Source organism: Zeus faber (assembly GCF_960531495.2).
Source record: "Zeus faber genome assembly, chromosome: 15".
Classification (NCBI taxonomy): Eukaryota; Metazoa; Chordata; class Actinopteri; order Zeiformes; family Zeidae; genus Zeus; species Zeus faber.
In genome coordinates this window covers 5,812,693-5,828,878 of record NC_137194.1, presented here as the reverse complement: position 1 = coordinate 5,828,878, position 16,186 = coordinate 5,812,693, and the positions used below count along the sequence as shown (strand labels likewise).

Sequence of the window (16,186 nt, the reverse complement as noted above, 5' to 3'; positions counted from 1 at the left end):
ATCTGCACCAACCCGTCTGTGCTCTGAATCAGCCACAAATCTCTTCACAGTACGATAATCACACTTAAGTTTTCGTGAAATATCTAATGTTTTCATACTTTGTCCAAGGCGTTGCACTATTTGAGGCTTTTCGGCAGCAGATCCTTTTCTTTCCCGTGCTGCTTGAAACCTGTGGCTGCTTAATAATGTGGAACGTCCTTAAGTAGTTTTCCTTGAATCGGGCTCACCTGGCAAACTAATTATCACAGGTGTATGAGATTGATTTCAGTGATTCAAAGAGCCCTGAGACACAATACCATCCATGAGTTTAATTGAAAACCAAAAAATTGAATGTTTAGGACCCTTAAATCCAATACACATAACCTGGAACGCGGTGTTGTTTCTAGTAGAGGAGGAAGTGGAAGCCAGGTTCTCAGAGGAAGTTCGTTTTTTTCCATGAAGACACTTCCCCTCTTCGTGTGCATTTCTTTTGCCATTTTAACCAGGATAATTATTTACAAAAGCCTGAATACTCAACAGACAGCTGCACAGTTTGACACATCTCGGTCATCTGAATATTGACCCGCGCCGCAGTATGTCAAATATTGTTCTGGAGTAAAATTCCAAGGTAACGGGGGGGGGGGGGGGACACAAAGGAAGGACACAAAATGCACAAAAATAGAAAAATTCAAAAAACATTTTATTAAAACAGAAGAAAAAAAAAAGCTAAATTTACAAATGTGTCTGTGAAAAGGCCTAGGGGGTTTGGTAAACAAAGAGAGAAAACAAAACAGCATTGGGTCACTCCCCCTGAATGTTTACGGTCAACCAGCGGCATATCCCTGGAGTAAGATGCTGCCTCTCAAGTTGTACAATTTCAGACAGTCGTACGTAAATCGTTCCTCTTATAAACCGTGACACAGTCGGCTTTCCCACCAAAGTCAATCCCTCAATGAATACCTCTGTTAGCCCATCGATGCAAACTGACCAACCCCCACTTGAGAGACCTGGATAACCCTTACGGGCGAGGTAACCCGCGGGTCTGATTGGCGGGACGTAATCTGGGCTTAAGAGTCGGTCGGTTTATTTGAGATGAGACTAGAACCGCCTGGGAGGGACGGCCGTCCCAACAAGCAGAGGCCCGGGAGCGCCACCCTCTCGCCCTGCGGCATCTAGAAGTCCTGGCGGATGTTCTCCTTGTTCTCGTCGCCCTGCTGGTGCCTCATCTGGCCCACCTCGTTCTCCAGCTGCACGATGGCGCGCTCGATCTCGTAGTTCTTGCTGACCAGGGACACCCAGCTGTCGGGGAGAGAGATTCAAACGTGCAGGATTCGGCAGAGGCTGCGTTTCCTAATCCTTGCCGGGCACAGGGACACGCGGCGACCCAAGCGAGAAATGGCATTTTCAATTTCGCCGCTCCGCCGTCAGAATGGCTTTGAGTGCAAATCAGGATGTCCAAAAACTGAATGAAATATTATTGAAAATCAAATTGCAATATTTGTGTCTAGTTTTGTTTTTTTTAATCATTAAACAAAGTCCCTTTGGTTCCATCTTGTGCTCTGGTTTGTTTGGCCTTGATTTAAAAACACCGCACTTTTCTTTTCCCGAGCGGCCTTAAACTAAAATAAAATCAAAATAGGTATCTAAAAAATGACAAATTGAATTAAAATAAGGGGGAAAAAAACTAAAAAACTGTTGAAACCAAAGTGAAAATAAAACAAAACCCTCAGCTCCTATAGAAAGTAAAACTAATTGGGAAAACAAGTAACAAAAATAACCTTGCATTGCAAAAAACCTCAATTCAATTGAGGAATAAATACAATGTTATTTATTGATAAAAAATATATTATATTTTTTTAATCATTTTATTTTATGCCATTATATTAAGTTGGTTGCGTTAATGAATTCAGTGTAAAACCTACTTTGACTCCAGTTCTCGCAGTTTGGCACCTCCTGCCAGCTGGTCGTTCTTGCGTTGCCAGTTTAGGTCCTGAATCTGCTTCCTTCACGCAAACAAAAACAAAGGTTTCATTAGCGGTACGCGGTTCACTGCAGGAGAAAAAAGGGCCAAAAACTCCAATTCTACCACCATTAGGTACACCATGACTTTGAAAATGGAGAAAACCCATGAGCTTTCTCCAATTTGAAAAAGGGAAAATTAAATCAGAATAATCTCGAATTACACAAAATTGACATGAAACCACACACACACTGGATGTGTAGGAATTCCTCACCTGAATTTTTGAAGTTCCTTTTGAGCCATCTCAATCATAAAGGCCAAGTTACTGTGGAAATAAAAAAAAAAAAAAGAGAGAGAGCGTGAAACCATAGATAATGAACCACAAGTTGGCAGCTTGGGTTTTTTTGAGATCCACAGCGCAGTCGGAATCGGCCGGCAGGCGGCAGCAACCGCATGCTCCGCCGCTGGCACTCACTCGTTGTAGAACTTCCAGGCGTTGGTGCCGTATTGCGACATGAGCTCCAGATTTTCGATGCGAACGGCCTGGTGCTCCAGCTGGGCCATGGAGTTGTTGACGCACTCCTGCCACGCTGTGATGTCATTCTTCTGTCCCGAGGAGGGCGCCGGCAGCTCATATCTGCACAGGGAAAGGGTGAGATGAAATCACCGCTGGCGGGGGCCGCCGAGGCCGACCGGCCCCGTGCCCCGCCCGTCACTCTCCCAGCACTGGAACACCAACTCAGCACAGCCCGTTCCAAACCGAATGGAAGGGACGGGTGGGGGTGTAAGCTAGTTGGGCGGAGGCGGGGTGGGCGGCTGCTGCCTTGGATTGCGTGTGACTCATGAATGTTCTGCAGTTTTAATGCCATTCACACTAACTGAGTACACATTGTGGCGCCAGACTGCGACCATTTTTGGAGACAGCACTACTTCATTTTATAACTAGGTGAGCCAGCGCGACTTGCGAATATGACGACCATTTTTTATTTTATTTAAAAATATATATAAATATTTATTTATTAATCCCCCCCCCCCTTAAATCATCATGATAAACGAGACTAGGAGTGAGTGAGGATTGGTGTGTGTGTGTGTTGTGTGTTAGGCTTTGCACGATCACGTGTAAAATTTCAATCGTCTAACCGCTGCCCCCAGACACTGCCTCCGGGTAGCAAGGAACCCAGATCGGGGATTTTTTTCTTCCCTCTGCTGTTTATCCTTTGTTCTGAGATTTCAGAAAATGGCCCTATATATATATATATATTTTTTTTTTTTTTAAAGCGCCTAATTAATCAACTGTTTTAACCAAACCTCCGCGCTGCCCCCCAGTGAGACCCGGTGCTCCGCCTCGGGCCACGGTGCACAGCATGTGCCGGATGGAGCATCTCCCAGAACTGTTTTGTTTTTTAACCTTTTTTTTTTTTGTTTTTAATTTAATGAGCATAAAGCTGCCCCTGCACCTGCTCAACTGGCGGAAAAAAAAAAATAGAGCGCAAGGACAAAGCTCATTCACTTGTGCTTACAAAGATGGTGTAAGTGGTCGTATGCCCACAACATTTTTATAAAAAATACATTTCTGACAAAACACTGCATTTTTAACAAATGTTAATTTTCAGATTCAAACGTCTTGATTTACAATTTCAATAGCATTCAAATATCAAACCGTCGTTTGGCTACGTATGTGTGTGTCTGTGAGTGAGTGAGTGAGATGGAGAGCTGAGGCTCTCACCATGGTTGTTAATAACAGTAATGCACTGAGCATATAATATGTGCTCAGTACATTACTGTTATTACATAATACTGTTATTACATAATACATATAATACATACAAGGTACATTACATAATATATTATGTTGACATTTGTTCATTTATTATTTGGTGTCTGTTTAATTATGTTTAATTTACTTAATAATTTTTTGTTAAAGCACTTTAGGACATTTTTCTTTAAAATTAAACAGCAATTCAACAATTAAACAGCTAATAATAGGTGATTGACACCTTTCCCATTGCCAGGAGAAATGCCACCCTTTTCTTTTTGGTGAGTAACGCCAGAAAAGGGCCGTTTCATGGTTCCAGTGTGAAAAAAACCCCCAAAAAACAGTAGAGGAGAAATCCACTTAAACAAATAACGTCTTAAAACTGTAAAACCCGTCGAGAAGAAAAACGGCTCATCACCCAGCCTCGAGAGTATAGAGAACGGCGCGCACCGCATCCTACGTGAAAGGCCCTTTACGCAGAGTCTGCTCTCGGGTATGGAAAGTTGCCAAAATTATTCCTAGACATAAGAACAGTATCAATATACTTACAATTTTATGAAAAATTATGGCAAATAACGATTTACCAAATTTAGAATTATGTCTGTGTTAACAGGACATAATTCTGAATTTCAACACAATTATTAAGAGGCACGTTCCACATGTTCTGCTCTTACACACATGACAGGTGAATGGCCATGAGCTGCATCATCAAATACCTCCCTAGTATGAATGTATTTAATTTTATTGTTGTTTTTTTTTATTGGTGTGTTGTTAATATGCATTAGTTTGTACTGTTCCTATGTGGATCCCAGGAAGAATTGATAGCAACTGATGGCTATCTGCATAATCATGGCTAAAATTGAGATGAAGTTGTAAAATGCCCCGGTGCCGGTGTTTTTACCTCTTCATACTGAGGAGCTCCAGCGGCTGCCGTGCTGCCAGCCTCTCAAATTCATTCCTCATGATTTCCGTCTTTAAAAAAAAGAAGATAAGAACATTGAGTTGACAACACAATGTCAAATGAGAGATAAACAGAGGCATAGAAGTCGGTAGTTGAGAGCCACTGCTTTAGATGATGGCGCCGGCTTTCCTCACCTCAAAAGTAGAGAAGTCCGGCGTGGGGAGATAACTCAGGTAGTTCTTGGTGGGTCTGTACCTCCTGGTTTCCTCCTCCACCAATGCTGCGGCCTACATCAAAAAAATACTTAAGTACCTTGATGGGCAGGTCAAAAGGTGAACCCCCCCCCCCCCCCCGAATATCACCTTGGATTATAAAATGTTTTCTGCACATGGAAAATATAATACCGCATAAATCTGGATTATAACTTGCATACGGACACTTAGAATACCACTTGGATTATTGACATGGACTGTTTTTAAGAGACTTACAATACCATCTTAACCTGAATTATACTTTCTCTGGACATTATACTACTTCACACAGGATTATTTGTTGACCATGGGCATTTATAAGACTGTTTGGACTATAATTCTGCATTACACGACACTATATTATTAACATATCATTAGCGGATTTGATACAATGACTGTACATAGGAGCGCCGTTGACTGGTTGTTTCGTAAACAGGGAAGATGGCTGCCGCCGACGTGAAACGGTCTGTTGAATGTGCTATCGCGACAGTATTAAATCAACTGGACGGTATATTTTCTCTGAAAAGCTTTTGCTTAAAAGTTGCTAGGTAAAAGTTGAATCTGCAAACTGGCCCTGCTGGTCGTCATAATTCCGTCGTTTAGTGTCACGCATAACGGCAATAACGCATTCACACATTCCACAGCTCTGATTGGTTGACTGCGTCCAGACACATATTGGTCTGCGCCCATTGGTAACACCCCTTGGAAATACAAAATGAACTGAGGTTCCACACTTATACGAATTGTTCTGGCGACATCAGGCTGCCACTTGCCCACATTGGGCTCACGACTACTAGTTACCATAGTGCTACACAGTCCTTCATGTCAACTCTGGATAGGTGTGTACATACTGTATGTTCCTTGTGTTTTAATTGTATTTTTTTATCTCTAAAAAAAACGACTGAACGAACCCTATGCCCGCTTGTAACCCCATAGCTGCTCCACTAACAGCGAGGACACTGTTTACTAACAGCCTTGTGACCGGAGGGGAAGTTGCCTTTCACTTTAGCACCCGACAGAGAGTTGTGACAGGAAACCACCGCTGCAATAACAGCCTGAGTGTGACTGAGGTGGTAAAAACCCACGTCTTATTCCAGGTAAGATGTTTAAGGTGCCCCGGGATAGAACTCCTTTCTGGATATCGGAGGATGATCCGTTTGGGTGTTATAGAGTCACTAAACAAAGCCTTGCTCAACTATCAGTTGGTGGTTGAAAGTCAAAGCCAAAAAACACAAGAAATAGCGGCCTCCAATAGGGATGCCACAGTGAGGAATTTGTCCCACAAGTTAATAAACTCATGACAACCACGGTGTTACACAGGACATTTCACAACGGGGGAGCGCGTGGAGTGTCCCTGCTATGCACAGGCGCTAACTACAGATGGAGGGAGACAGGTCCCGATCTCGACCTGATCTAAGGTCTCCTATAGCCTTCTCTTCTCCCGTGATAAGTCAAATTGCGACTCCGCAGACTGTGCTGCGACTTTGCTGTACGCGCACGAAGCAGACATTCATTTTCAGTTTTGTAGCATCCGAATAAGTATTGATAACACACTGAGTATTTAACAAATTACACTATTTGATTAACGTCGGCACTGATACGCAGAAATTAACGAAATGGGTTTTATTACTATAAAAAAACAAAAAAGCTAAACAAAGGTGGGGGCAGTGGGCAAGGAATGTAATCGGTGTATGCCCAAACACCGACAACTGCGGCAACCCTAGTCCACAATTATCTTAAATATTTAATTAGTGACAATTTTGGCCATTGAGTATTCATCATATTCTAAAAGTTGAATGATTGAATTTGGTTTGGTTGATTGTAGTACATGTACTCTAAAGGCTCACAATAGGTTGTTTTGGTTGTCCGTAGTGCCCATAATAAGCACACAGGGCACCCAACCCGAGACATAATGGTGCACCATACACGTAAGATAAGATAAAACTGTGGTTGTCAGAGGTGTCTGAGGTGTGACAGCAGCAAAAAAAAAAAACCCAAAAAAAAAAAACAGTGCAAGTACGGAAAGGGGTAAGTAAAATGGAGATAAAATTATATATAAAATAAAGGTAACATAAATACACATCTATTCAAACTTAACATGGAGTAGCACTGTTCTAACTAGTAGTAGTGAGCCCAATGTGGGCAGTTGGCAGTTTCGTTAAAGCCTCTTTCCCCCTTGCACTGGAAGCCATTAATCCAATGTTCCGCATTGGCGTCGTGTGGGAAAAGGAGCTGGCGTCGATGGTCCCGTCCCTACAGAGACAGGCCTTCATATTCTTAAATTGTATTATTCTTCTTCTTAAAAATTGCCGCTCTGACCCGAGCCGTGTCTTTTACAGTTGCCGTGCGGTGCGACCCCAGAGTGGTTATCTGAGTTACCGTATCCTTTCTGTCAGCTCCAACCAGTGTCCATTCTCCATTGACCTCTCTCATCAACAAGGCGTTTCTGTCCGCAGAACTGACGCTTTTTGTCCCCCCCCTCCCGCACCATTCTGAGTAAATTCTATGGCTGGGTGTTGGTACTCAATACCTTTAAGTATGGACCAAAATACCCAATACCAAGTAGTGTTGAAACTTCTCCAGTCAGACAATACCTGCACTCAATCCTTTTTGTAGCCAGATCTAAAAAAAAAAAAAAAGACAATTACTAATTGTATGGTTGTGCTCGCAGCCAATCGCAGCAAGACTTCTTCGATTTATTGCGACGTGTGGTTGACGTGGCTTTCTATGGCAGCAGCAGCTGCAACAGTCTGTTAAAGGAAATGTTCACAATTTTTAAAGCCTGTCTTAAAACAACAGTCAGGTGTCCATATGAACAGTGAAAGAGGTTTTCCATGTGTAATCATTCCTAGACTGTATTGTGATTAAGGGCTACGCAAATGAACGTGATTGGTATCTGTACCGTTATCCTCGTTTCTTAGACAGCGTCCGGTCCTAGTGAACTCAAGAGACTGCTGTGTGTGTGATCCCAGGGGGTGAGCGGTTACAGAGGTACTCAAACCAGCCCGCCTGGCACCAACAACCACGCCACAGTGGAAAACACCGAGATGCCATTCTGATGGTTGCCGTGAACTCTACCCGAAGCTGCTGAGCCCTTTCTGCCCCGCGGTGGGCTGATTAGATAACAACATGGATTAGCAGGTGTGACCTGTACAGGCGTATACAGGTGTTCCAGGTGCTCAGTGAGTGTGGATGTGACCGTTGGGACTGAGGTTAAAGGGATGTAGAAATACAATTCACTGTTCATTGATTTGAGGAAAGGAAAAACATAAACGCATTTAAATAAACACCATTCAACTCTAGGGAAACTGCCGCTGCTTCACACACGCACTTTAATTCCATTTGTTTATTTCCTAAGATGTCACCCGCCACTTTCCACCCCCCCCCCTCGCTCCCTCCGGTTCGGCAGCGCGTCTCGCCCCGGCGACGAGGCGCCGTCGCCGGGGCTACTCACCGCCTCTCGGACCCCCTGCGCGTCGTAACCCTGGTCGAAGTAGGGCAGGGCGTCCACGAACACTTCACCGGCCACGGACGCCGTCCCGGCCATGGTTCCCTCGAGGCGGATGCTGCGGGTCGACGCTGCCGCTGAACACGAGACGTCGGCGGGGCCGCGGGCGGAAGCGGAAGCTTGTGTGTGAAGCCGCTTCCGCAGCTTCGCCGCGCGGCCGAGGGCGCCCCCGGCGGCGGGAGGGAGCGGCGCCGGTAGACCCGGGTGCTGCGTTCCCGCGGAACTCCGGGCATCGGTAGTTCCCACTTCCGAGCCCAATGCGTTGCGTGTTGCCTCGGCTCGGGGGGGGGTGTGGACGCGCTCGCTGCGAACGTGTCTCTTCTCGGTCGAGCTTGCGGATTTCCGAAGGTACAGGCCGAGCGACCCACACAGAAATGACAACAATGTAAACCATTGCGCTTTACCGAGAACGATGTCTCTTCCCCTTGGTTGTCTTCCCGTTCGATATTTTGTTTCAATTTGTGTTAGTGTACATCATTAATAGATTTTCACTCCGTTCTATATCTGTTTTGTGCACAATTTAATGTTTTGTATCGTCGCTACGATTTTGCGATACAATTTATTTAAAAAAAAAATTTTTTTAAAGGAGGATTCAGGTTTTTCCGAGTCGGGAAAGCGTTGGAACGCAGCATCGTGGCCAAGGCGGAGGGGCTCTCAACTGCAGTTCAGACTTTGGCCGCGAGGTGGTGCCCGTGTTGCCGATCCCCCGGCTCGGCTCATTATTTTACACATTGTGTTTACACGTTTTCAAAGGGACTTCATGTACTAATGTTGAATTATCATTTGTTTTCTAATTTAAATGTAATTTAAATCTAATGTGCATTATGTATAGCGAAGGTCAGTGGCTTTTCTGTCGGTTTGCGTGTTTGAGGAAAAAACCAACAGACTTGATGTGTATCAGATTTGAACTTGTTTTTATGCTGTTTAAATGAACACTCTACGTTAGAAAATGTGTTGAGAGGCAGAAAGATGAACAGAATGAATATGAAGATCAAGTTAATGTGCAATATGTCATTTTCTTTGGACTTTATAATTATAATGTAACTCTTATTTCTCAGTGAGACGGACAGACGGTAATCTGCTCTTCTACCGCTTGGTGGCGCTGTTTGACAGTTGTATCCACCACCATTTGCATTGTTGTGAATATATTTTTACATTGTTGTTGTAAACTACAAGTTATAGAAAATAAAAACAGTATTAAAACAAAGGACTCCACTTCAAGATTTGAACATAAACACTACGCAATCAAAACATTTTAGTATATAATAAACAAGATAGAATAGAAAATAATAGAATAGAAAAGAATTGAATAAAATTGCATTGAATAGAATAAACATAATAGAACAGAATTAACAGAATAGAATAATTAAATCAGAATAGAATAGAATAGAATAAATCAGAATAGAATAAAACAGAATAGAATATAATTGAATAAAACAGAATAAACAGAATAGAATAAAACTAAATAGAACAGAATAAAACAGAATAGAATAGGATACAACTAAATATAACAGAATAAAATAAAATCGAACACAATAAAAAATAATGGAATAAAACAGCCTTGAATAATATAATTGGATAGGATAGAATAGAATAAACAGAATAGAATTAAACAGAAAAGAATAGCATATAACAGAATAGAATAAAACAAACTCATAATACCATAATATATACCATATATTCTATATATATATATATATATATATCATACTATAATAGGATATGATAGAATATAATATAATGGGATAAAATAGAATATAATTAAATTGAATAGAATAGCATATAACAGAATAGAAAAGGATAGAGTAGAATTTAATAGAATAGAAACTGGTCAAATAGAATAGGATAAAATAGAATAAAACACAATAAAACACAATAAAATAGAATGGAATAGAATAGAAACGTCGACAGGAGTGGAACACTACATTCAGATTCGCTTTTTTCATTTAAAATGAAACAACCTCCAAATCACAAAACTCATGGGTGGCGCAGTTAATGCTTCCCAAAATCTGAAAACAAGGAATCGTGGAAAAGGGCCGGCATCCCCGCGTCTTGGTGGACGCCTTGGCGCGGGTGAGACACCCCCCTCACCCCCGGGGAGGTGGACACACCGGAGCACTGTGGCCGGGGAGGGGGCCGGGCCGGCCGGCTGCACCGGCTCGTCCCCAAGAAGCCCTGGCACGGCCGCCCTGCACAGTTGGCCCTTCGGTCCGCCGCACAGCAAACACAAAGCCTCGCCTCTGAAAGGAGGAGCTGGCAACCGCACCCGGGCGAAAGGACGTCAGTGAGATGTGAGGGCGCGTCCTGCTTTCCTTGCTTTCACAAAGGGGAATAAGGCTTTTGCGCATCTGAACCAGGGCTTCGGAGGTTGAGGCTCCTCATTTCAACACCGTCCGGGTTTGACTGCTATTAAATGCTGAAATGTGCTTGGTCTTGTATGTAGGACGCGGTGACATCCGCATTTCCCCCGTTTTCATGAATTAAATAAGGTTTTCACAAATCAACGCAACGATAGAAATCATTTATCATGCGTCTCTTCTTTTTTTTGTTTTGTTTTGTTTTCGTTGTTTTTCTAATGCTGCTCGGCCAAGCACCAGCTCTGTCTGCCAGGGTTTGCTTCACGCCTCCAGCTGCTGCTGCCGTCTGGAGGAGGTCCAGCCTCGCCCCCCCCCCCCTCCCCAACGGCCGCGTGTCGGTCACCGGGACAAACGGCCGCGCTTGGCTTTGGCACACGGAGGCAGAGCTGGGAGCGCATGGAAGGGGCGGAGGATGGGATGGGATGGTGTGAACCACCTGCCACCGCCAGCGCCTGGAGCACTTCCACTCTCAGCGGCTTTTCCAAACGATTTATTTCACCCACTAATTGGGCCGCAGTGACCCGCCCGACGTGGAGCGGAGCAGCTTTTGCCAAAAGAGTTAATTGGCTAATAATACAGTGTTTGCTTATATGCTTATACTGTATATGTAAGCTGACCATATCCAAATATATCCCACCCGTTGCAAATATATCAATTTAAAATTGTCTACTGGCCTGGAAACCAAACACCCTGCGAGGCACCGCCTGTCATATCCCCGTCAATCCAAGCATTGCACATGTTGTATGCCGATAAAATTCATTTGTTAAGTTTTTATTGTTGAACAAGGGCAGAGTCTGGGGGCTTAATAGAGATTTTAGTCCGTTTGTGCCTCTTTCTTTGCATTTTTTGGGGGTGTTCAGAAGTTAGTCCTGGGTTTGAACATGGCTGGGCCTTGCTTCCTGGAAATCGGGCCTTTTCTGCGTCCATTTTGCATGTACTCCCTGCGTTCCCCCACACCACGAGACCTGCTTTTACACACTCCTGCCATTGCCATTGATCAAGGCACTGGATTTTGGTTGATAAATAATAGGGAAAAATAATACGGCAACCAATGTAAATGAAGACTGAGGGACATAGATACGGGTTGCATTGCCCAAATTGTATTTTTCGATCAAAGCTCTAAATAAACCTGTACATCATAGTCAAGCGTCACAGACATAATAACACATCACAAGCGTCACCAAAGTGTTTATTATAGTTTTTAGTAGAAGCTCATATTAAATGTCAGTAGTGGTAATACGACCAAACCCGCGTCGGATTTGGGAAGATCCGCTCCCCGCCTCCAGGAGGCAGCAAAAAACCCTGTTCAAAAACAGGCCATTCCTCTCCAAAACAAACGAAAAGCATAAAAGCACATTTATCCTTCAATTTACATAAGCATGGTTGAGTAAATGTAAACCGTGGATCTATACGTAGGTAACATGATGAACATGGCTTTCGGCCGCAGCATCTCGTCCAGCGTGCAGTTTGGAGGGCGGGCGGCGGCTCTGTTTGCAATTTCCAGAGCCGCCTCCCAGATCCTGTTGTTAGGCCTGGTGTGTCGTGTGTCCATGAGCGCCGCCGCAGCATAGACAAGCGCCCGGCGATACGGAGCGCGTGGCAGATTTTAAGGTGCTGCTACTCGCGACGAAACGTTGCACTCGGGGAGAGACGGAGGAAACCGTGCTGCAGCCAGAGCCGCATATGGTGCAAAACCCTGTTGCAGACAGAGATGTTTAAAACGCCCCGCATCCCCATTCTAGCTTGGTAATAGAGAGAGAGAGAGAGAGAACTTTGTTTTATGTTTTTTTGTTGTTGCTGTGTTTTTTGGGTTTTTTTTCCCACAATTTTCAGCTTATTCCCACCACATTCCAAAATGTATTTACAGTTACATTACAGGTGCAAAACAAGGTGTGAGGTGGCCAGAGGGGAAAGCAAACGGAGGGGCGGACGGCCTTCTGTGCGCGCAGCTCGCAGCCATCTGCCCTCGACCGATCGCTTCCAGAGTGTCTGTGAGCGTCCGGTGCTCTGCAAGCTGAAGCGCGCCTTCCCTTCCGGACGGGATCCACGTCAGGCGAGCGCAAAGAAAATAAGGGATGGAGGTCTCCATTCTCCTCTTCATCCTCCTCGTCACCCGGTCCTCGTTTGGTACGGCGCACGCTCAGTCCTGCGCCGCTAGGACCGGTGGCCGTATTGAAATGCGTCTAACAGGGCAGAGACGGAAGGAAAACAACAGCGACGACGACATTAAGTGCGGGTCCAAAAATGAGATTCCTGTCGTCTTCTTAGAGCCCAATAATTACATTTGAACTCAAAAAGCTTTATTGGCCACGGGGACACGTGTGTTGACATTGTTTTCCATTTCCGTTGTTTTCCAAAGCAAATGGAAAACAAAAAAGATAAATTTAACAAATTTTTCACAAAAAATGTTTAATGTTGCAGTGAAGATAAATACAAGGTCACCTCAAATAAAAATAAAAATGTCATAAAAAAAAAAAAATGTGTGTGTGTGTGTGTGTGTGTGCGTAGATAACCTAAAATTAAGGCTGATAAGTAAGAAATGTAGTTCGAAAGTATATCCATCCAGATATGTGAAGATAACCTAAAATAAAGAAATGCAAACTTTTCTATCAAAAATGTCCGTACAGATAAGTGGCGATCTTTAAGACACGGCAATTGGAAGACGAATAAAATACAAATGAGGCGTAACTTGCGGAGCTAGCTCTGTCAGACAACTCGACGGCGCCACGCGCTTCCCACGCCCTCGCGGGCCGGCCTATTGAAGCGGCCAGTCCCTCCTGCCCTGCCTGCTTTGCTGCGCCGCCTCCACCTCCCCTGCACCCGCCCGTCGGGCTCTACTCCTCTATCCAACGGAGCTCATCCCGCCTACATCCCTAGATCATTAAGCCTGCCTGTGTGGTCGGACGACGGATCGCCCTGAGAAACGACCCCACAACATCAACATGGAAACGTTGACTCCCGGACGCAGGATATCAGCGGTCACCGGACAACCTCACCTGACTCGAACTGGGCGGTGCAACAGAGCCCGTCGCCCCGCGCCGTGTGGTAGACGGGGGACACGCACACCCGGGCGGAGGGGGGCAGGTGCGTGAGGTGGGTGGAGAGGGCGTCGGGGGGCAGATAGAGGGAGGAGCGCTGGGCCGGCAGGGCGTTGCCGCTGTGGGGGCCCGCCTGCCCCTCCCACGTGAGCCAGTAGCCCCTCACGCCGTCCACCCGGCCCTTCCAGTCCACCCGCACCGAGTCGCTGCCCACTGTAGTCAGCTGGAGGTCCGCCAAGGCCGGGGTCACTGGGCGGAGAGGGAGGTGGAGAGGGAAGAGGACATTCAGGGGGAAATGGGAAGCAAAATAATAGCGTAACAAACTCGGACAGAAAGGCTAGAGCTTAAGGCGAGGGCAGAACGGGTGTAACATAATCACTGTGGAGGCTTAGCACAGCGGCTCCACAATACAATAATAGCGTTTGCGTTCAAGCTCAGAACTCCCTTCAGAGGAGTACTAGAGCACTGTGAATAGACTCGGTAATAACGAAAAATGAAACTTCATCAGCTCTACAAAAAAGAAAAAGAAAAGGAAATTCCAAAAAAAAAAAAAAAAAGAGAGAAGGATCAGACCCCGAAATTCCACGTCTCCCTGTTGTTTATCCCCAGCTCACCTTCCCGGGTGCAGGCCTTCACGGACATGGCCCTCTCCTTGCCCGAGGAGTGCCGCGCGCTGACGGTCACGAGGTACGTGGTGCCCGGTCGCAGGTTCCGGAGCACCGTGGAGTTCTGCCCGCCGCCCACCGTCACGGTGCGGAGCTCGCCGCCGGGGAGGGCGGAGAACTCCACCAGGAAACTCGCCGCCGACTCGGGCTGGAGGGGACCCCAGCTCACCCTCAGGCTGGTCAACCCGGACTCTGAGACGGTGACCACGGCCGGACTCAGCACCTCTGGGAGAACGGGCGGGGGGGATTAAAAGGTGTGCCGGTGACAATGCACGGGAAGGTGGGCCGTATGTGTCGGTGTCGCGCGGACCTACCCGGCTTCGTTGTGAAGGTGACGGAGAGGGCGTTTGAAACTTGCTCGTTGGACTCTGGGATCAGCGTGGCCATGTAGGTGGTGTCCGGCCTCAGGCCCGTGAGCTGGGCGCTGTGGGAATCGGCAGGGCGGGTCAGTCTCTGGTACTGGCCGCCGCCGGTACTCGGACTGGTACCGGATCCGCCCGTCCCGCCGCCGCCGCCGCCTACGTCCGTGGGGACCGGCCCAAACCGGATCTCGTAGTAGCCCTTCAAACCGGACAGAACCGGCCGCCACTGGAGCTGGGCGGAGTTGGTGGAGACGTCCTGGACCTGTAGCCTCTCGGCTCTGATGATCTCTGTCGGAGTGACGTGGGATCAAAAAAAGGATTCGTGCCATTCATCCGTGTTTAGGCCCTAAATGTCGTGCGCGGCAACTCCTGTTTCCGTGGCGAAATGTTGGGCCATGTTGCAGACGTACAGTATACCGTGTAAAATAAGGGGAATGTCGGGGTCACCAGACGGAAGGTTAAAAATGCTCTGGCGGCAGACGGACACCCACACAGACGGACAGAATTAGGCGTCCAGAGGCCTCCGCCACCCCTGTGATGAGACAACTTGAAATAGACGTCCCGGTTAAGGACCTGCGACGAAATAACAGGCCCCAGAGAAATACCGGTATCCGGCAGAGGATCCTGTGGCGCTCGGCAACAGGACCGGTCCGTTTCTCCCGGCGTCATTAACGTGCCATATTTACCCCTATGCATCATGCCTTTAACGCCACATATGTGTACGCTTTCTCAAGTGGCCCTTGTGAGTGTTATGAATCTCGCCGGAGAAACAGGCTACCCCCGGTCTAAAAATACGCAGCGGCGTGTGGCATAGTAGAGAGAGATTTGAGCAGGGGAAGTTGAATCATTAACCCATTAATAGACCAACCTGATCCGATTACGGTTAAATTTACACACGCATACTAACCCATCCTTGTCAATCCTATTTGGCCCCCTTGTCAACATGTCTGGAATTAGGGAGACGTGCCTATGGCTATGAGTTGCAGATAAATGGGACTGTAGCTGGATTACAGCTTGCTTGATTAAAATTTGGTTCCCAAATCAAAGGAATTACACGGGCATTCTCAAAAATGGAAAATCCTCAAATGCTGAAGAGCCATGACGTCGAGCATGGGAAGAGCTTTTTTGGTGGCGCCGCTCTGAGAAAACGCCAACGGCGGCGTCATTTTGGGAGGTGACCACCAAATATTGACGTCGCAATTCGCAGACTCACCGATGATGGCGTCCCGCAGGTCGTCCGTGATGATGCTCATGTCGTCGATGTCAACGAAGTACAGGTGGTCCTCCACGGGCTCGGTCACCACCTGCCGCAGCACTTGGTAGTTGCCGTGCCCGGTGGAGACCACCAGCACGGACACGCCCTCTTCGCGCAGCTCCGCCAGCGGCCCGACCACGTCGCCCGGCTTCAC

The 16,186-nt window shown here is 46.4% G+C and overlaps 2 protein-coding genes across 2 annotated transcripts in view; both read right to left on the bottom strand.

Moving 5' to 3' along the window:
• Positions 1–666: 666 nt before the first annotated feature.
• bcas2 (BCAS2 pre-mRNA processing factor) lies at positions 667–8,446 on the bottom strand. Its single transcript, XM_080015144.1, has 7 exons — positions 8,302–8,446; positions 4,791–4,883; positions 4,597–4,667; positions 2,415–2,576; positions 2,214–2,264; positions 1,902–1,982; positions 667–1,278 (listed from the first exon to the last, which is right to left on the bottom strand). Exons 1-7 carry the CDS (start codon positions 8,392–8,394, stop codon positions 1,152–1,154), a joined length of 678 nt encoding a protein of 225 aa, XP_079871270.1. The 5' UTR covers positions 8,395–8,446; the 3' UTR covers positions 667–1,151.
• A 3,437-nt stretch (positions 8,447–11,883) lies between these two features.
• The window catches only part of vwa1 (von Willebrand factor A domain containing 1), a 7,694-nt gene continuing 3,391 nt past the window's right edge, over positions 11,884–16,186 (bottom strand). The window contains exons 2-6 of the mRNA XM_080015138.1: positions 15,991–16,186; positions 14,730–15,065; positions 14,365–14,640; positions 13,709–13,999; positions 11,884–12,895 (exon numbers count right to left, since the gene is read on the bottom strand). The exon at positions 15,991–16,186 is cut by the window's right edge and continues 362 nt beyond it. Of these exons, the coding sequence (XP_079871264.1) occupies positions 12,867–12,895; positions 13,709–13,999; positions 14,365–14,640; positions 14,730–15,065; positions 15,991–16,186 (1,128 nt within the window). The 3' untranslated portion in view covers positions 11,884–12,866. The remainder of the gene's footprint in view (positions 12,896–13,708; positions 14,000–14,364; positions 14,641–14,729; positions 15,066–15,990) is intronic.